Raw genomic sequence first — 21082 nt, forward strand, 5'->3', positions numbered from 1 at the left:
ACTGCGGGGGAGAGGGGCGGGTCAGGGGGCGGGGCTTGCCCCTCAGGGCCCCCCCCCCCTCCCCACGGTCCCTTAGCCCCGGGCGCGCGACGAGATATAAGGCAGCCGGGAAACAATGCGCCTGCAGCTCGCGCTCCCGCGCCGGCTGCAGTGCTCGCAGTGCTCGAGCGTGGCTGGGGCCGGGCGGGCGCGCGCACAGGGAGGGGCGCGCTCGTGAGTGCGGGGCGCGCGCTCGGCGGCGCGCATGTGTGTGTGTGCAGGCTTCCAGGCTGCCCCGAGCCGGCGGGGAGCCAGTCCGCTCCAGGTGGCGGGCGGCTGGAGCGAGGTGAGCTTGCGGGTGGCCCAGGGCATAGGCGCGGGTCCCAGGGACGGTCTGGGGCCGAGGGGGCGGGGAAAGGAGGAAGGGGACGCGGGCTGTCTGCCGGCTGCCCAGTGAACACAGCGCGCCCCCGCTCGGCCCGGCCCAGAGGGGCCCTGGGAGCCGCGCTCCGCTCCAGGCGGTGCTGGCAAAGTTTGCTTTGAACTCGCTCCCCGCTGCCTGCTCCGCGCTCCGGGAGCCGCTTCCCGGGGCGCTGTGACCCGGGGCCGGGCGCTCTGGGGCCGCAGGGCGGGGAGCGAGCCGACCGCAAGCCCGGCGGTGGGGTTGGGGAGGGACCCGAGCCCGGCCCGCCGGCGGTGCCGGGGAGCCTGGGGGGGTGGCCTCCTCCTTGGGGTGGGCACCCCAGTCTGCACGTCCCGCTTCCCTCCCGCAGGGAGCGGACATGGACTTCGACTCCTACCAGCACTATTTCTACGACTATGACTGCGGGGAGGATTTCTACCGCTCCACGGCGCCCAGCGAGGACATCTGGAAGAAATTCGAGCTGGTGCCGTCGCCCCCCACGTCGCCGCCTTGGGGCTCCGATCCCGGCGCCGCCGGGGACCCAATCTCCGGGGCTGGTCCCCCGGAGCCGTGGCCTGGAGGGGACGAAACGGAATGTCGGGGTCACTCGAAAGCATGGGGCAGGAACTACGCGTCCATCATCCGCCGTGACTGCATGTGGAGCGGCTTCTCCGCCCGGGAACGGCTGGAGAGAGTGGTGAGCGACCGGCTCACCCCTGGCGTGCCGCGGGGGAACCCGCCCAAGGCACCCGCCACTCCGGACTGCGCTCCCAGCCTAGAAGCCGGCACCCCAGCGCCTGCCACCCCCTGTCAACTGAGCGAGCCCAAACCCCAGGCCTGCTCGGGGTCTGAGAGCCCCAGCGATTCGGGTAAGGACCGCCCCGGGCCATCTAAAAAGGGGGCACCCCCATGGGTGGCCACAGCTTTAACGCCGGCAGTCTGGACACTGGATCTTCTCAAGCTCTTCCATCACCCCCCCCCTTTTTTTTTGCTAGCTGAAGCTGTCGGGGTAGCCCCTAGCAGTGTCTGTCTGGCACGTGGGTGTGTTGGTAAACAGTTTGGAGAAGTGAGGAGGGAGCCCGCGTCCCTCTCACGGTGATTGGAGCCCCTGCGGACAAGGGAGACTCGGTGAGGGCTGGTGCTTAGAAAGAATAAGACTCCAGCTGGACTGTAGGGGATTTCTGTCCTTAGGAGGTTGGAAGAAGTCTCTTAGGAATCACTCCAAGCTTGAAGCTGACCTCTCTCTCTCTCTCTCTCTCTCTCTCTCTCTCTCTCTCTCTCTCTCTCTCTCTCTCTCTCTCTCTCTCTCTCTCTCTCTCTCTCTCCCTCCCTCCCTCCCTCTCCCTCTCTCTCCCTCTCTCTCTGGAAACGCACACTCCTTTAGGGACAGAAAAAGCTGAGGAGCCTTTTTGCAAAGCCCAAACCTCCATTCTTTAAAAGCAACATCGAAAACAAAAACACTCCATCTTCTGTCTGCTTTACTTTAAAGGGCCAATCGTGTTCTCCTGTAAGAGGAAAGGAGGAAACTATTTCCTCTTGCAGGAGGAAACTATTGTACATTCCTTCACTCCTTGTACATCATTTGTGAAACAGATAAAAGAGGAATAAATATTTCGCTTTAACAGATAACAAAACTGAGGCTTTAGAGATAGGAAATCATTAAAAGTGAGCCTAGCTTTCCATCATCTAGCCAACTTCTTTTTCCAACCCTCCATCCTAACCAGGCACTTCTTCCTCGATGTTTAGTTTGTCTGAGGAAGGTTATCCCTTACCTGCTGCTTTGGCATAAGGTATAATGATGTCTTAGCTTCCTTCTAATACATCTGTGGGCTTCAGCTGCTCTCCTGCTTTTAATAAAAGTTCACTTAGCCCCTTTTCTGTGCCATTGTTGGGTGAGGTACTGGGGTCATAGCCATGGAATTCCAGACCCCCTCCCCAATCCTTGACACAAATGCAAACCACTGAGGACAGACTAGTGTATTCTTCACCAGACTATGTTCAATCTTTTAGTCCTCTCTACCCATGAGAAATATTGGAGAGGGTGATCTTGTACGGTGCAGATTAAAGCTATTGGCACATAATCAAGACAGAAAAAAAAATCTAGCTTTAAAGAATAACAAAAGTGTTTTAAGAGGGAACTTGGATATGGGATGTGGAAGTTGTATGTACTAAAGGGAAAGAGTAGAATAAGAAAAACTAAAAGATTCCCCCCCCCACACACACACAATGTGTTAGTCTTCTTAGCCGGTTTTCTCTCTACATCAAGAGCCTGTGTTTGTTTAAGGCTGGAATAGGAGTCTTGTATCTGTTCAAGGGCTGGTGGTAGACGGATAGAATAGAAAGTATTGTTTCAGAAGTTTGGAAGTCTGAGATCCAGAACGTCACAGAAGTGATAAGTGGTTGATCTAGGTCTCTCAGTTTCTCCCTTTGCAATGCAATTGTCTCTCTGAGGATGATTCCTTATCTGGTTAGAGGCAGACAACTACTCTCTGAAAAGTGAAACAGGCCTTAAATGATTTCTTCCTTACATGGATCTTTATCAGCCCTGGGGTTTAACACTGAGAGTTAAGAGTTTGTGCTAGAGGAAAGCCTTCTGAATCATTTTCTGACCTGCTCTTTAACCTGAACCTGTTTGTGGGCTTCAGGTTCACTCTCTGGCCACATGGCTTAGAACAAAATGCAACAGATTGCAAACAATGAGGGGGGGTGGGGAGTGTGACTGACTGCAGAGATCAACCAATAGCAGCTAGGGGCTGGGTAAAACAACATTCCAAACACAGCTTAGCCAGCCAATCACAGGCTTTGGGGCCAAGAAGGCTGAATGGTCAGGTTTTATTAATGGAGAAATAATGTGATTGTCCACACAATGGAAGCCTTCCTGACAAAGGGGCTCAAGCTTCCTGATATGCAAAAGAGGCTGAGAACCAAGCTCTTCTCTCTGGGGCCAGAATGCATTAAAGTGGCCTTCTGTGTGGGGGCTACAAAATGTGGGCAAGCGAAGGGCTTTTCCTCTAATTGTCTCTTCCCTGGTTGGGTTAATCTAATAGACAGCCGAGCCAGGGGATGGTAGGGAAATGGCCAAATGTCTCCAGGTCCTGGGGGTTTGTATCAGTTATTCTCATGTGTCAGGGTTATTCTCCTGCTCCTCCTTCATTCGCTACCTCTACTGCAGCTCACTTAGAAAAGGTCACTTGTACCTTTGTAAAGTTTCTGCAGCAATTAGTGACCTGTGATTCCAAATCTAACCCTCTTCTGGTCCCAAGAAGGGGGTGGGGCAGACGACCTATCAATGATGGATGACTTTAGGAACCCATTGAACCCAGGAGCAAAATGCTCCTAAGGGAAACCTTTCCTCACCCCTCTGTGGGTGAGAAGGGCTGCTTGTGACCCTCCCTTCTGTGCCTATTCCTCTGAAAGGATGGCAGAATAGAGAGGTGGGAGAATAATAGGATTTATAACTTGTGAAAAGTAACAATTCCCAAGTGCAGGCTGTGCTGGGCAGGAACAAAGGGCAGCTCTGCCCACAGACCCCTCATTTACAATTCTGATGGGGCATGAAAGAGCCCGACTGGGGAAGATCTTTATAGCTAAACTTTGTCCCAGGCCGGTAGCTCTTTCTCTCCATCCCCTGAGTGGGGGAGGGGAGAGCCTGTGCAGACTGGGGGCTGTTGGCTTGGGTCTGCCTTTTGTTCTTTTCTAAGCCTTGCTGTGCAAAAGGAAATTGGAGAATATTTTCCTTCTTGTTTATTTTCCCTTCCCTCTGCCCTTACCCCAAATACAAATGAATCAACTACCTTTCTCCTCACTTCAGTTGGTTGATAATCGACATTGAGAAAAATGTCACCTATCGTCCCAAGTCCCTACATAGAGCGCTAAGGATGCATTTCTAATGGATGCATTTCATCTCTCTTCTTGGACAGAGGGTGAAGAAATCGATGTCGTGACAGTGGAGAAGAGACAGTCTCTGAGTCTACGGAAGCCAGTCACCATCACTGTGCGAGCAGACCCTCTGGACCCCTGCATGAAACGTTTCCATATCTCCATCCATCAGCAGCAGCACAACTACGCGGCCCGTTTCCCCCCAGAAAACTGCTCCCAAGAAGAGGCTCCAGAGAGAGAGCCCCAGGAAGAGACTTTGGAAAAAGATGCCACCGAGGAAAAGGAGGATGAAGAAGATGAAGAGATCGTGAGCCCTGAACCTCTAGAAGGCGAGACTCCTCAGTCCTGCCATCCCAAGCCTGTCAGCTCTGACACTGAGGATGTGACCAAGAGGAAGAACCATAACTTCTTGGAGCGCAAAAGGCGGAATGACCTTCGCTCAAGGTTCTTGGCACTAAGGGACCAGGTACCCACCCTGGCCAGCTGCTCTAAGGCCCCCAAAGTAGTGATCTTAAGCAAGGCCTTGGAATACTTACAAGCCCTGGTTGGAGCTGAGAAGAGGATGGCTACGGAGAAAAGGCAGCTCCGGTGCCGGCAGCAGCAACTGCAGAAAAGAATCGCATACCTCAGTGGCTACTAACTGACCAAAAAGCCTGTCTCTTTTATCTTACAAAGACACAGGTTTATATTTTAACCTCCCTTTCCCCTCTAGTAATTTGCACATTTTGGTTCCAGGCTCAATGGTCTGAACAGTAGGTCCCAGAATGCATTGCAGCCGGTGCACACACAATAAGGGCTTGCATTCTTGGTAACCTTGAAACCGAGCTCTCCCTCCTCCCTCACTCATGGGGAGTGCAGTGTCCTCCCTGGCGCCTCTGGCTTTCTCAGCAGGCAGCTGACTGAGGAGTCTTGAGGTCTGCCTAGCTCACTAGCTCTGAAGAAAAGGCTGACAGATGCTATGCAACAGGTGGTGGACGTTGTCAGGGGCTCCAGCCTGCATGAAATCTCACACTCGGCAGGCTCTTTGGGCTAGGAAAGGATGCTCCCTCTGCTGTCTCTGGGGGTGATGCAAGGACAGCTGGGCCTGGACGCTCTCTGAGGCTCCTTTTTCCAAGAGACACACGAGCTGTCCTAAGTGAAGACTAGCTCACAGACTTGATCAACAATGGACCATTACCTCACTGTCAGACACTTTACAGTAGATGAGGAGTGGAAAACTTTAATATGCATATATGTATATGTGTATGTATATATATACACACATGTATATATGTATTATATACATATGCATACACATATACATATATATGTATATAAATGATGTTTAGGCCCAACACTCTCTCCCATTCTCCCTCAATGCTGCCACCTTGAGAACATTTAAAGAGCTTGGCCTCTGAGTTCTTCAAGTCAGAGCTCTTAGGGCCCTTTCCTCTGAGAGAGGGACCTTTCCATCCCCACAAGGGACTTTTGTTGTTGTTGTTTGTTTCATTCTGCCTTTGTTATGCAATAGGCTGTACAGCATCCTTTTCCATAGGTCAGACATGTTTCTCTAAAACACAGGGAAGTGGATCCTAGCCCGGGGCCTGAGGAAGGTTTGGAGTCTAGGTGCTTGAACTTGTTCCCTGCCCGGTTATTTTCCTAGGATCTTTTAAGGCCAGTCTTGGAATCTTCTCCAGGCAGGGTGGTATAAGCACCTCAGAAGGAAGCTCTGTACCATTTCCTCTTTTTTACCTGCCTCTTGTCTCCGTCCTTGACTGTATTGAAGTTCTACCAGAACCATGCAAAACTTGTCCTCATCATGCAACTCCAAAAAGCTTGCTGGCTCTGTAAGCCACCAGCCTGGTTCTCTACCAGGGTGATAGGAGTCAGATTCCCCTCCCCAGAACCTGGGCCTTCCTGAGGTGCTGGGACGAGCTGCTGGAACTCACCCACTGGTTCAGAAGGTGGACTTGCTTCCTGGTGGTTGTAAAAGCATCTCTAGGAACTCTGCTTAACCTACCCTTATAAATTGCCCCAGCTGGACTTGCAGCTCTGAGAGGTACCCACATGTGCCCTCTAATCTGGGGACCCACCCAACCTAGCAGGTGCTGTGTGGTCAACCTCAGGAACTCCTCAGCCTGGCCTGGAAGAAGAAGCAGCCCTTCCAGAGCAGCAGGGTCAGCCCAGCCAGCAGGATCCTGATGGCTCTGGGCTGGGAAGCGGGGGTACAGGAGGGGTGGTCAGAACGATTTGCTGCTCCCTCCTAACCTACTGTGTGTGGTAATCTGTTTCTGGATTGCCTCCTGGCCTCAGAGAACTTCGGTGGAAATGTCAGAAATAGCCTCTGTAACTACGGAAGCAGGATTTTCAGGAGCCACCTGACTTGAGAACTATCTTGGAAATGTAGGAGTGGAACAGGTTACCGAGGTCTCACCTGAGTAGTTTCTGTTTTATAAGCTGCTGCTGGGTATATTGCTGAGGGAGTTGTTTTGTTTTGTTTTATACTGTATTTTTGTATACCTTTTGCAAAGTGGTGTTAACTGTTTTTGTACAAGGAAAAAAGAAACCTTTTGGGCAAGTCCCTTGTTGCAAGGGTCTGATTTATTTTGAAAGGCAAGTTTACCTGAAATTTTGTATTTAGTTGTGATTTCTGATTGCCTGATTTTAAACTGTTGCCTTCTGGGACATCTTCTAATAAAAGATTTCTCAAATATGTCACTGTGGGGGTAGCTTATACCATATGAGTCTTCTGGATCCAAGGAAAACTATTTCAGGGCAGTCACAAGTGACCCAGACGGCTACATTTCTCTAACCATGCTATTAACCTGCTCATTCCACTCTGGGTTCCTGAAATGCCATTTCAGACATGCCTAAACAATGTCGGCTCAGTACTCCATGAAAATGAATTCTCTAGTGAATTGCAGAGTGCTGAATTTGTGCTTCAGAAGGCTCAAAAGTCCCAGCTCTTAACCACTTCTGTGCCTTTTCATCATGCCTTCTGAAGTCTTAGTTTCCTTACCTCCTATGAGATGGGGATAAATGTTATTTCCCAGGGTTTTGCTCATGATCAATGAAGTAGTAGAATTTGGACTTCTTTTTAAATTGTGAAGTTGTTTTTGTTTTTTTGTGTGTGTGGGGGTGCCAGTCCTAGGGCCTGCACTCTGGACTGGATGCTGTCCCTGACCTTTTGTGCTCAAGGCTAGCACTCTATTACCTGAGCCATAGTTCCATTTCTGGCTTTTTGGTGTTAAATTGGAGACAAGAATCTTACAGATTTCACGCCCCAGATGGCTTTGCTCTATGAGCCTCATATCTCGGCCTCCTGAGTAGCTAGAATTAAGGCATGAGCCACTGGCATCCAGGTTCGCTTAGCTATTTTGCTCAAGGCAGGTACTTTACCACTTAAGTCACGCCTTAATTTCTGGCTTTTGCTGCTGAATTAAAAGTAAGAGTCTCAGATTTGTCTACCTAGGTAGCCTTTGAACTGTGATGCTCAGATCTCAAACTTTTACATACCTAGGATTTCTGGCATATACTACCAGTGCCCAGCAAGTTGTATATTTTTTAGGATAAGGCTTTTCTTATTTTAGTGCTATGATGACCTTTTGCAAGATTTTTTTAAGTTCGTTCAGAATTTTTTTTATGTAAGGTGTGACTTTCCTTTCTCCTTCAATTAATGAAAGGAAAACTAAGGTTCTCCCTGCTGCCCATATTGTTTCTATAAACTTGTTGCAAATGAAAGATGGGAGAAGCCAGGTACCAGTGGTTCACATCTGTAATCCCAGCTACTTGGTGCTCAGGTCCTAGCTACTCTGAAATCCGAGGATCACAGTTAAAAGACAGCCTAGGCAAAAAGGAAAAAAAAGGGCTGGGAGTGTGGCTTAGTGATAAAGTGCTTGCCTAGCAAGCATGAAGCCCTGAGTTTGATTCCTCAATATTACATAAACAGAAAAGGCCAGAAGTGGTGCTGCAGCTCAAGTGGTAGAGCCCTAGCCTTGAGCACAGAGGCTCAGGGGCAGAGCCTAGGCCCTGAGTTCAAGCCCCAGGACCAGTGAAGAAGACAAAGGAGGAGGGGGCTGTTAAGCCTGGCACTGGTGGCTCTTGCTTGTAATGCTAGCTACTTAGGAGGCTGAAATCTGAGGATCATGGACAGCCTGGGCTGTCTCCAATTAGCTATAATAAAACTGGAGGTAGTTTTGTGGCCAAAAAAAAAAATGTGGTAGAGTGCTAGCCTTGAACAAAAGAGCTCAGAAGCTATACCCAGGTCCTCGGTTCAAGCGCCCTGACTGACCAAAAAGAAAAAACAAGTCTGCATAGCTCTTATCTCCAATTATCCACCAAAAAACCCCAAACAAACTAGAAATGAAGCTGACTCAAATGGTAGAACACTGGTACTGGCACAAAAGAATAAAAATGGGATGGGAATGTGGCTTAGTGGGAGAGTGCTTGTCTAGCATACTTGAAACCCCTGAGTTCGATTCCTCAGTACCACATAAACAGGAAAAGCTATGGCCCAAATGGTAGAATGCCAATCTTGAGCAAAGAAGCTCAGGGATAGTACCCAGGCCCTAAGTTTAAGCCTCAGGACTGGCAAAAAAAAAAAAATGAAAATAAATAAAGATGGGAGAATTTGCTACGAACTTCCTCATGTAACTATATTTCATATTATGCTTCATCAGTCACATGTCGGGGCTACGGATGAGGAAACTGGGGTTTTACAAGTAAACAAAACTACCAGATTTACCCAGCTAATGAGTGAGTTGGGATTTAAACCAGCCTCACTTAACTCTAGAACCAGGTCAGTTTGCTTGAACAGCAGGGTAGAGGAGGAGGAAGTAAACATGGAATTACATCACTTTAGCTGTCTCTTTTAGGGCCAATAGTCTGCCACTTACTGAGATTGAATGGAGCAAATGTTCCATGCCACTCAACCTCGGGGCACCATTTATGTACTACTGGGCTTGCTCTAAAGGGGCCCCGCCTGGGACTGAAAAGAAAATGCTGTTCGGAAAGGTCATGAGCATCATGGTGAAAGAAGGCTGTTTCCCTTCTACTAATGTTGGCTTTATAGGAAGGACCTAGGTTGGTATAGATTATCTGAACCCATGGGCCTTAAGTAGGTCAAGAAGTTACTCTGCCTTTTAAATTTTTTTTGTTGGTTGTAGGGTTTGAACTCAGGGCCTGGGCACTGCCCCTGAGATATTTTGTGGCTAGTACTTGACCACTTTGAGCTACATCCAGCTGTACTTGATACTCCTTTTTTTTTTGGCAGTTGTGGGGCTTGAACTCTGGGCCTGGGTGTTGTCCTTGAGCTCTTCAGCTCAAGGCTAGCATTCTGCCCCTTGAGCCACAGCACCACTTTTGGTTTTCTGGCCGTTCATTGGAGATAAGAGTCTCATGGACTTTTTGTGCCCAGGTTGGCTTTGAACTGTGATCTTCAGATCTCAGCTTCCTGAGTAAGATTACAGGTGTGAGCCACTGGCACCTGGCTTTGATACCCTTTTTGTTGTAGTCTGTATAGGGGTTTGAACTCTGGGTTTGAGCTTGAGACACACCTCCTGCCAGGCTTTTTGCTGGTTAACTGGAGCTAAGATTTCATGGACTTTTCAGCCTGGCCTGGCTTTAAACTCCATCCTCCAGACATCAGCCTTCTAAGTAGCTGAGATTATAGGCACATGAGACATAGCCACACAGGTAAGGGGTTGGAGGCTTGGCTCTGAGAGTAGAGTGCCACCCTTTGAACAAAGACATCAGGCACCAAATTTAAGTTCTGGTCCTGAGGAATAAAAAAGAAAAAAGCCAGAAGTGGAGCTGTTGTTCAAGTAGTAGAGCACTAGCCCTGAGCAAAAATGCTCGGGGGCAGCACCCAGTCTCTGAGTTCAAGCCCCAGACCTGGCACAAAAGAAAAACAAAACACAAAACTACTCGATTCTTTACTTATTTTTTTTTTTGGCGGGGACGGGGGAGGGGGGGTCGTCATGGAACTTGCACTGTGGGCCTGGGTGCTGTCCCTGAGTTCTTCAGCTCAAGGTTACTGCCCTACCCCTTGAGTCTCAGCCCCACTTCTCATTTTCTAGTGGTTAATTGGAGATAAGAGTTTCATGTTCTTTAATGCCAGGGATGACTTTGAACCTCGATCCTCAGATCTCAGCCTCCTGAGTAGCTAGGGTTACAGGCGTGAGCCACCTTACTCTGCAATCAGTTCTTAACTTCTGTAAGGTAATCCTTCTGTCCTTTTGTGATCCTAAGCCACAGCTTGGTTAAGTGAGCAATATCTCGAGATTTGATATTTGCAAAATTAAGATTTCTAGTTCAGTCTCTTTCCACTTGGGTTTGATTAAGCAGGTTAGGACACTTTTTTTCCTTTTAGTGCTAGCAATAGGGCTTGAACTCAAAGTCTGGGTGCTGTCCCTGAGTTGTTATTTGTTTGTTTGTTTTTCTTCAATGATCTACCCATAGCTCCATTTAGACTTTTTGTACTCTATTGCTGAAATTCATTCTTGTTTGGAGACCATTTGTTGAGACTGATTTATAGGACTATCTCTCTTTACTAGACTTTGAAAAAAATTCAAGGGCATTCAATAAAATGATAGGGCACTAACAGTTTTACATAACTTTTTCTTCTTCTTCTTCTTCTTTTTTTTTTTTTTTTGCCAGTCCTGGGCTTGAGCTCAGGGCCTGAGCACTGTCCTTGGACTTTCTCAAGGCTAGAGCTCTACCACTTGAGCCTCAGCACCACTTCCGGCTTTTCTATATATGTGGTACCAAGGAATCGAACCCGGGTCTTCATGGATGCTAGGCAAGCACTTTAACCACTAGGCCAAACTCCTGGCCCTCTTCTTCTTCTTTTTTTTTTTTTTTTTCCCTGTGCTAGTACTGGGGCTTTAACTCAGGGCCTAGCATTCCTGCTCTGCTTTTTCTGCTCACGGTTGGTACCCTACCACTCAAGTCACTTCTCCTGTTTCAGTTCTGGCTTTTTGTTGGTTAATTAGAGATGAGAGAATGTCACCCACTTTCCTGCTTGGGCTGGCATGGAACAGTGAACCTCAGATCTCAGCCCCCTGAATAGTTAGGATTATTGTTGGGAGCCAACTCTACGGGTTTGTTTTATATATCTTAGTCCTTACAATAACCTGGACAACCCCATTTTATGGATCAACATGCTGATGCTTAGACATAGTTAAGCCATTTGTCTAAACCCACACAGCTAGTACCAGCTGTGGGGCTCAGAGCAGCAGTTTCTTTGACTCAACTTTGCTAAGAAACTGAGAGGGAATAAAGCCATCTCCTGGGGGGAAGGGAGGGTGTTTCTGGAATGTGAAGTATTTTAAGCTTCTTTCCCAGCTCATTTCTAGACTCCTACCTCTATCTTTGTCTGAAAATAGCCAAGAGTTTATTCCTGGATTTCAGAGAGCAATTTCTACAAATTAGGTTTGCCTCTGAATAGTACACCTAAGGGATTTACATGCCCAGCTCAGCCTGAGAACAACGAGGGATGGCCTGGAAGCCGGCGTTGAAGAAGGAAACAGAGGTCATCCTCTCCATTAGACGATGTAAGGCGCAGACAGACACTTAATTCCTGCCTCTAGGAATAGTTATTTTGGGGGAACAGACAGGTCCAACTCTCTTAGATGTGCTGGATGTGTTTAAAGCGCTCCTGAGATCAGTTTCTCCAGAATATTCACTTTTTAGAAGAGGAAAAGTGGGGGCAAGCTTGAGGGTACCTTTCCTGCTCTGGAGGGTGATAGCAGTGTGTGGCAGAGGGCCCCGTCTAAGGATAAGGTAACCAGTTGGAAGATTATTAATAACAGAGTGACTGGTGATGGAGGGCCGGGGAAGATGTCTAACTGTGTCATTTCTACTGTAAAAAGCTGTGGGCTGCTTTTTTTTTTTTTTTTAATTGCCAGTCCCAGGGCTTGAACTTGGGGCCTGCACACTGTCTCTGAGCTTCTTTTGCTCAAGGCTAGCGCTAGCTCTACTACTTGAGCCACTGTACCACTTCCAGCTTTTTCTGTGTAAGTAGTACTGAGGAATCAAGCCCAGGGCTTCATGAATGCTAGGCAAACACTCTACCACTAAGCCGCATTCCAATCCAGGGGGGCGGCTTTTAATGTCTCTTTAGGACTGCTCTCACCAAAGGGATTGGCTGTGTTGTTACCATTCTCTTGGCAAGGAAATGTAGTCATGTCCTTAAGATCTGTAATCAGGTTTGTTATTAACCTATTAACGGATTAGGCTCAGTGGCAGTAGGTGTCTCCGTAAGTATTAGATTGCCTTTAATGTAATATCCCAATCATTTTGGGGTCCCCAAGCCCTCCAGCAATGAAATCACCAACACCCAGTGAACAGAACTAGGAGTCAGTTTAATAGCAGTGCAGTGGCTATTCTCCGCATTCGGGCTGGTAGAGAACAGCCCCAACCTTCTGTGGGGCTGAGCTTTTAAAGGAGAGCACAACACACAGGTGATCCTGTTCGCCAGAAAAATACCACACGCTGGTGGTCGAGCAGTTGAAGTATTTTCACAAAATCAAACAAACAAAAACAGAGTTAGACATCTAAGCCTGACATGTTACTGCATTTAAGCTTATGGGGAACAGTCCAGTTAAGGGGTAACCCACATTGAATTAATCAATCTAAGTTCCAAATCTTAGCTCTGCAGTTTCCCTGCTGTGTGAGTCTGGGCTGGTTACTGACCTTCCCCAACTCCAATTTCCTCATCTATAAAGTAGGTATGAACCTGCCTCATTGGGTTGAAAGCAATAGTAACTGCTCAGTAAGTGATTAGTATTATTTAAACCATGTTCACAAGCCAGACCCGCAATTCAGATGAGTCATAGTTGAAAGGTGATGAACAAAAGGAATTGGTGTGTATGTGTGTGTATATATATATAGTCTTTCTAGAAGTGGTACTTGAAGTGTACCACAAGAGGTATAAATTATTAGGGAAGGAATCTCAGAGTTTGATGAGACTAAGACAGGCAGAGAAGAAAGGGAGCAAGGACCTGAACATCTGACTGGACCCCAGCATCCATGACCCATGGTGGGCAAAGCCTGTATGTAAATCAGTTTAATATCATCCTTTGGAGGCACTGTATGTTTAAACTGAGATGGAGCCAACTAACACCATTCAGTCATTAAATACTCTAAAGCAAAATTTGTTATAGTGTAATTTGGTGAAAGGCTACATTTTGAGAGGTCAAAATGAGAGGTGACTGCATGTGGATTTCTGTTTCAAAGACCAGCAGCCTAGAACAGAGTTAGCATATAGTTTTGACAGACAAAAAACAAAAACAAAAACAAAAACCACATGCTTGGGGTGGAGACCAAGCCTTAACAGCCTTAATAAAAGTGTCATAGACAGAGCAGACCAGATGGGGATACTTATTCCTAATAAAAGTGTTATTCATTGGGCTGGGAGTTTGTCCTAGTGGTAGAGTGTTTGCCTAGCATGCACAAAGACCCAGGTACCACATACATAGAAAAAGGCCAGAAGTGGTGCTGTGGTTCAAGTGGTAGAGCCCTACCCTGAGCCCAAGCCCAGGATTGGGGGGAAAAAGTGTTATTCATTGGCAAAACCAACTATCCAGGGAAACAATCAGGGGTCTTTGGACCCCAGTTATCTAGGTGAAGCATAGCTTTCCTGAAGCTCAACAACTCATGACATATTTGCAATCCAAAGAATGTCCTCTATAACCTCTAGATTTTTCAGAAAGTCCCCATCTTCTATTAACTTTATTAAGATGTCAAGATGGCATTACTTAGGTGCATTACTTCTTGCACATTGATACCCTTCTCATGTTTTTGTCCCCATTTCCCTCCCTCCACCACTACTCTCCTTTTTTTTTTTTTTTTTGCCAGTCCTGGGCTTGAGCTCAGGGCCTGAGCACTGTCCTTGGACTTTCTCAAGGCTAGAACTCTACCACTTGAGCCTCAGCACCACTTCCGGCTTTTTCTATATATGTGGTACCGAGGAATCGAACCCAGGTCTTCGTGCATGCTAGGCAAGCACTTTAACCACTAGGCCAAATTCCCGGCCCACTACTCTCCTTTTTCAATAGCGGTGATTCAAACCTTAGAGTGTCTACCCACATCCAAGACTCCAGTAATAACTCAGGGCCAGGAATTTGTATTGTTTAACTGGCAGGCAAGAAGAGTGGATGCAGCCAGGTACCAGTGACTCATATCTGTAATCCTAAGATACTCACAAGGCTGAGATATGAGAGTCATTGTTTAAAGCCAGCCCAGGCAGGAAAGTCTGTTAGTCTCTGATCTTCAATTAACCATCAAAAGGTCAGAAGTGGAGCTGTGGCTCAAAGAGCCAGGCCCAGAGTTCAAGCCCCAGGAACAGCACAAAACAAACAAACAGAATGGTGGATGCAGAGCATTAGTCTTAAGAGCACATTAGAAAAATATCTGCTGCAAAGGACTGGGAGTTTGGCCTAATGGTAGAGTGCTTGCCTAGAAAAATGTCTGCTGGTAGTAAGGGCAATATGTTTGCAATTAACCTATGGGTCTTCTCTTTAGAAGTTTGAGTGTGCAAACATGATCATGGAATAAGACAATATGTATCTCAGGCAAGGTAAAAAACTTCAGAGCTCTGAGCACTAGAACTTTGGTAAAGTCATTAAGAAAGTCTCTGACTGGGCATAGGTGACTCACACCTGTAATCCTAGTTATTCAGGAGGCTGAGATCTGCGGATCACAGTTCAAAGCCAGCCACTGCAGAAAAGTCATTGTGAAACTCTTATCTCCAATTAATCATCCAAAAAACTGGAAATTAGGCTGTGATTCAAAGTGGCAGAACACTAACCTTGAGCAAAAGTACTCAGAATGAAGTAAGGAGGCTAAGTAAGTTCTTAAAGCCACCCTGGTGCTTCTTACTGAATAGAGGAGTTCTACACCAAGTGCTAAAAAACCTAGAGTTGAGAGAGGCCTTTCATAGCAGATGCCTAGCTCAAGGTGAGCTAGGAGAACTCTGCTTCAGAGAAATGCAGATGTCATAGCCTTAGGAAAGCTTTGCATAGAGAATGCTCTGATTCTGCCTTGGTTACCTCCCTACATGGCTTGAATCACCTGCTTTTGAGTAGCCTCTAAGATTTCCCCTATATGGAAGGTTGAGGTATAGCTTCCCTAGCTAGAAAAGTTCTGTTGGTACCTGAGCTTGTAACTAACTCCATATAAGGTCTGCTTTTGTTAAGGCATGGTTCAAAGCCAGTATGCTTAGTAAAGTCCAGGAGAGGCTTATCTCTAGTCAACCAGAAAAAAAAAAGCTGGAAATGGAACTATGGCTCACAAGTGGTAGGGTGTCAGCCTTGAGGAAAAAAAAGCTAAGGGAAATAACATACAAGGGAGGGTTCTAGGGACAAAGGGGTCATGGCCCAATGATGGCTTGATTACGAGAGGCATCTGGCCTCTACAACAGGAAGAAAGAAATCACTGTATTATCTACTTAGAGATAGATTTCTTTATTCAATCATTCATTTATTTTTATTAGCATGTATTAGTTGTACAAAGGAATTTCCTTTCTTTCTCTCTCTCTTTCTTTCTTTCTTTTTTTTTTTTGTGGGTCATGAAGCTTGAACTCAGCCTGGGCGCTGTCCCTGAGCTCTTCAGCCCAAGGCTACCGCACTATGCCTGGGCCTGGGTGTTGTCCCTGAGCTGTACATGACAAGGCTACTTACTGCCCTACCTGTGATCCAAACCCCACTTCCTGTTTTCTAGAGGTTACTTGGAGATAAGAGTCTCAGGTCCTTTTGTGCCCAGGCTGGCTTTAAACCTTGATCCTCAGATCTCAGCCTCCTGAGTAGCTAGGATTATAGGCGTGAGCCACCGCCCCAGATGCAAAGACAATTTCATTGTGATTATTTCCACATGTGAATACAATGTATCCCATCAACCTCATCCCTTCTATCATTCTCCATTTTCCCCGACTTTTTTTTTTTTTTGCTGGTCCGTTATTGGTGATCTAAGATGATTCTACCATTTGGCTATTTTGAACAAACCTGATCATGGGTACGACGTAGGTATCTTTCGTGTGTATCTAGACTCCTTTGGATATTACAATGTAGGTATCTTTCGTGTGTATTTAGACTCCTTTGGATATATATTCACAAGTGGTGAGTCCTGGGTACATTTCGTTTTAGTTTTTTTTTTTGAAGAAACTTCATACTGATTTCTATAGTTTACATTCCCACCAACAGTGCAGGAGAGATCCTTTTCCCTTGAATCCTTGACAGAGTGTGTGTGTGTTCACAGGTCCTGAGGCTTGAACGCAGGGCCTGGTTGCTGTTGCTAAGATTCTTTTTTTTTTTTTTTTTTGCCAATCCTGGGCTTCAGCTCAGGGCCTGAGCACTGTCTTTGGACTTTCTCAAGGCTAGAGCTCTACCACTTGAGCTTCAGTAACACTTCCAGCTTTTGTCTATGTATGTGGTACTGGGGAATCGAACCCGGGTCTTCATGCATGCAAGGCAAGCACTCTACCACTAGGCCAAACTCCCAGCCCCAAGATTCTTTTTTTTTTTTCCTCAAGAATAGCAGTCTACCACTTGAACTATAACTTCACTGCCAGCTTTTTGATGGTTACTTAGAGATAAGAGGCTCAGGGTCTTCCATGTCCAGATTAGCTTTATACTGTCATCTTCAGACCCCAATCCCCTGGGTGGCTAGGCTTATAGGTATGAGCCACCAGAACTGGACTTACTTATTTTCTTGATGTTAGCCATTTATGGCAGGATATGTTCAATATCTATAAGGATATGTTCTGTATCTATCTATGGCAGGATATATTCATGTATCTATACGCCATTTGTATTTCTTTTTCTATCTGTTCAAATTAGTTTGTCCATTTATTAATTGGATTATTTGTCCTGTTAGCATTTATTTTTTCAGTTCTTTGTATAGTCTGGATATTAATCTTTTATCTGCTTGTAATTCAGCATTTATTTATTTATTATTTTTGCCAGTCCTTGGGCTTGGACTCAGAGCCTGGGCACTGTCCTTGGCTTTCTAGCATTTGGTAGACTAGCACTCTACTACTTGAGCCACAGCACCATTTTCAGCTTTGTCTGTGTATGTGGTACTGAGGAATGGAACCCAGGGCTTGCCTCTTTTTTATATTTATTGAAAATAATACAATTTCCCTGTCCTTTCACCTATCAGTCTTTCCTCAGAAAGACCATTCAGAGTAGATAGTCCTAAAGATGCACACATTTAAGAGGGGATTCTAGAGGATTCTAGAAGCATATCAAGCTAGAAGTATGGCCTAGTGGTAGAGTGATTGCCTAGCATGCAAGATGCCCTATGTTTGATTCCTCTGTACCACATACACAGAAAAAGCCGGAAGTGGCGCTGTGGCTCAAGTGACAGAGCTTTAGCCTTGAGAAAGCCCAAGGACAATGCTTAGGCCCTGAGCTCAATCCCAGGACTGGCAAAAAACAAAAAACAAAAACAAAACCAAAAACACTGGGTTAGAACACTACACATCTGTGTGTGTGTGTGTGTGTGTGTGTGTGTGTGTGTCTGTGTCTGTGTGTGTCTGTGTGATGGGGCTTGAACTCTGGGCCTGGGTCCTGTCCCTGAGCTCTTCAGCTCAGGGCTACTGCCCTACCCCTGGGCTTAGGCATTGTCCCTAAGCTTTTCAGCTCAAGGCTACGGCCCTAACCCTAGAACTACAGCCCTACTTCCCCTTCTCTAGAGATTAATTGGAGATAGGAGTTTCAGGATCTTTGTTGCCAGGCTGACTTCGAACCTCCATCCTCAGGTCTCAGTCTCCTGAGTAGCTACGATTACATGTGTGAGCCACTCTTATTTGTCCACATATCATTTGTTTTTCTTTGTTGTTGTTTTTCTCATTTGTGTATATGTGTGCTTATTTGTTCAGAACAGCCAAACCAAATGAAACAAAATATACCTCTTCATGCATATGTGCATATCCTCTTCTCTGCTGAGCATTAGGCTTTGGGTGTGAGCTGATTTAAAGGGTATGGGTGAGGGGCTCTGACCCACCCAGCAGTGAATATACGAAAGAAGGGGACAGGCCTTGGAGATTGAGTACTTAGAAAATGTCTGTCTGAAATGTTTTCTTGCCACCCTGGCTTTAGAAGATAGGAGTCATTTCTGGCCAGGGAGGAGGACATAGCTCTCAATAAGCCTTTTGCCCAAGCCTTTGGTGTCCCAGCTGCCTCTACGGGTTCTTCTGCCAGGCATTTTAAGCTGCAGCTGCTCTTTGCCATGGTGGACCACAGTGGCTGCCACACATGTTTCTCTGAGCCTCCCAAGGGAGGTTCCAGCCTCAGTCACACATCTCTGCCAGGTGTCTCAAATAGCTGCTGCTGGCGTCTAAGCAGCCATTGTAATTCTTCTCAGCTTCAACTTTGTGGGGTCATGTCTCTCCATCTGTTTCTGTCCTGTCTGTCTGTCTGTCTGTCTTTGTCTCTCTCTCTCTCCTCACACACAACTTCAGTGGCAAAGTGTCCTGAAACTCCTCTCACCATGTTATCCCTTGTTTTCAGGCTCCCAGAATAACTCAGTCTCTAACAATGGGCACTGTCTCAAGATGACATCTGACATTGCTCTGTAAGGTAAAGAGAGTGACAGGCTGCCTTTACTCCCCAAGGCTGCCCTGCCATCCCTGTCTTACAAAACCCTAAAACTGGGATGAAGCCTCGTGGGATGTGTGGGCTTCTCCCACAACTAGAATTGGCACTGTCACCAAGACTATTTTACCTTGTGAAGTTAAGAAGGCTTGCCTAGCATACATGAGGCCATTCTACCAAACCATTCCAGGGAGCCAAGCTTGGAACCCTTACTGCTTTTCATCAATTAGATTGATTTGTTTGTAGTTTTTGCCTTCTTTTTCCTGGTTTTCTTTCTTCACAATTTACTCTCTCCCTTCCTTCCTTCCTTCCTTCTTTCCTTCCTTCCTTCCTTCCTTCCTTCCTTCCTTCCTTCCTTCCTTCCTTCTTCCTTCCCTTTCCTTTTTTTTTTTTCTTTTTGCTGATCCTAGGACTTGAGCTCTGGGCATGGGTGCTATCCCTGAGCCTCTGAATGCTCAAAATAGCACTCTACCACTTGAGCCACAGCACCACTTATAGCTTTTTCTGAGTGGCATATTGGAGATTAGAGTCTGGTAGACTTGCCAGACACAGTGGCTCACGCCTGTAATCCTAGCTACTCAGTAAGCTGAGATCTGAGGATCAAGCTTCAAAGCCAGCCCAGGCATAACAGAACCTGAAACTCTTATCTCCAATTAGCCACTGTAAAACTGGGAAGTGGGGCTTGGCTCAAGGGTAGGTTGGTAGCTTGAGCTAAAGAGCTCAGGGACAGTGCCCAGGCTGAGTTCACATCACACACACACACACACACACACACACACACACACACACACACACACACACACACAAAATCTCATAGACTTTCCTGGTCCAGGTGGCTTTGAACCTAGATCCTCAGATCTCAGCCTCCTAAGAAGTGAGGATTAGAGGCATGAGCTACCTGCACCAAGCAGATTTTTTTTAATAGAATGAAAATGATAGATGTTTCTGATCTTCCATCTTGCCAAAAATTTGGCAAAAATTCTGAAGCCTACTGGTTGACAAATAATTTATTATAGAAGTCATAAGGATGAAATATGGACACCAGGCTGATTATCCTGCTCAGGAAACGTTTCCTCCCCACTTTGGGATAGCTAACATAAGGAATGAGCATCTAGGGCTCTTAGGTTGTACAGAAAGGTTAGTGTTTATCTTTTCCCCCCCTTTGGCCAGTTCTGTGACTTAAATTCAGAGCCTGGACATTGTCCTTGAGCACTTTTGCTCAAGGCTAGCACTCTGCCACTTGAGCCACAGTACTGCTTCTGGCTTTTTCTGTGTATGTGGTACTGAGAAGTTGAACCCAGGGCTTCATGTATGCTAGGCAGCACTCTACCAGTAGGCCACATTCTTGGCCCATTGTTTATCTTTTTTTTTATGAAGCATTATTTTATATTTTTTATTTTTTTTTGTAATTAGTAAAAGGGTTACATGATATTTGCCAGATAGAAGGTACATTAATTCACATACATTGATACCCTTTCACATGTCTTGGTACCCATTACCCATTGTTTATCTTTTAAAAAGATTTTTGTTTATCTTTATTTTTTTTTTGTTTATGTCGTAACAAGAAATTGAACCAGGGCCTCATGTATGCTAGGCAAGCATTCTACCATTAAGTCACATTCTCAGCCTAGTGTTCAAACCCAGTGTTTTAACCTTGAGTTTTGTCAATGCTAGCTAGCACTCTACCACTTGAGCCACAGAACCATTTCTGGCTTTTTTCTATGTATGTGGTACTGAGGAATCGAACTTGGGTTCTCGTGCATGCTAGACAAGCACTCTACCACTAGGCTAAACTCCCGGCCCTAAAATACTGGCCTTGAGAAAGCCAAGGACAGTGCCCAGGGCCTGAGTCCAAGCCCTAGGACTGGCAAAAATAATAAATAAATAAATAAATAAATAAATACATGTTAAATTACAAGCATTATGGAGGTGGGGGCGAGGGTAATGGGTACCAAGACATGTGAAAGGGTATCAATGTATGTGAATTAATGCACCTTTTATCTGGCAAATATCATGTAACCCTTTTATTAATTACAATAAAAAATTAAAAAAAATAAATTACAAGCATTGGAAGAAAGAGGCTAGCTATCTAAAACTGATCTCAGCTGGGTGAGGTAGCTCACGCCTGTAATCCTAGCTACTCAGGAGGCTGAGATCTGAGGATCGTGGTTCCAAGCTAGCCCAGGCAATACAAAGCCCAAATCTCTGAGACTCTTATCTCCAATTAATCACTAGAAAATAGGAAATG

At 46.2% G+C, this 21082-nt stretch overlaps 1 protein-coding gene across 1 annotated transcript; it reads left to right on the top strand.

The window, feature by feature from the left end:
- The first annotated feature begins 244 nt into the window (after positions 1-244).
- On the top strand, positions 245-7073 carry Mycl (MYCL proto-oncogene, bHLH transcription factor). The gene is made up of 3 exons (XM_090335160.1): positions 245-325; positions 753-1251; positions 4303-7073. Exons 1-3 carry the CDS (start codon positions 245-247, stop codon positions 4899-4901), a joined length of 1179 nt encoding a protein of 392 aa, XP_090191286.1. The 3' UTR covers positions 4902-7073.
- The last annotated feature ends 14009 nt before the right edge of the window (positions 7074-21082 follow it).

This window comes from Megascapheus bottae, chromosome 6 (assembly GCF_031878675.1).
Source record: "Megascapheus bottae isolate mThoBot1 chromosome 6, mThoBot2.hap1, whole genome shotgun sequence".
Lineage (NCBI taxonomy): Eukaryota > Metazoa > Chordata > Mammalia > Rodentia > Geomyidae > Megascapheus > Megascapheus bottae.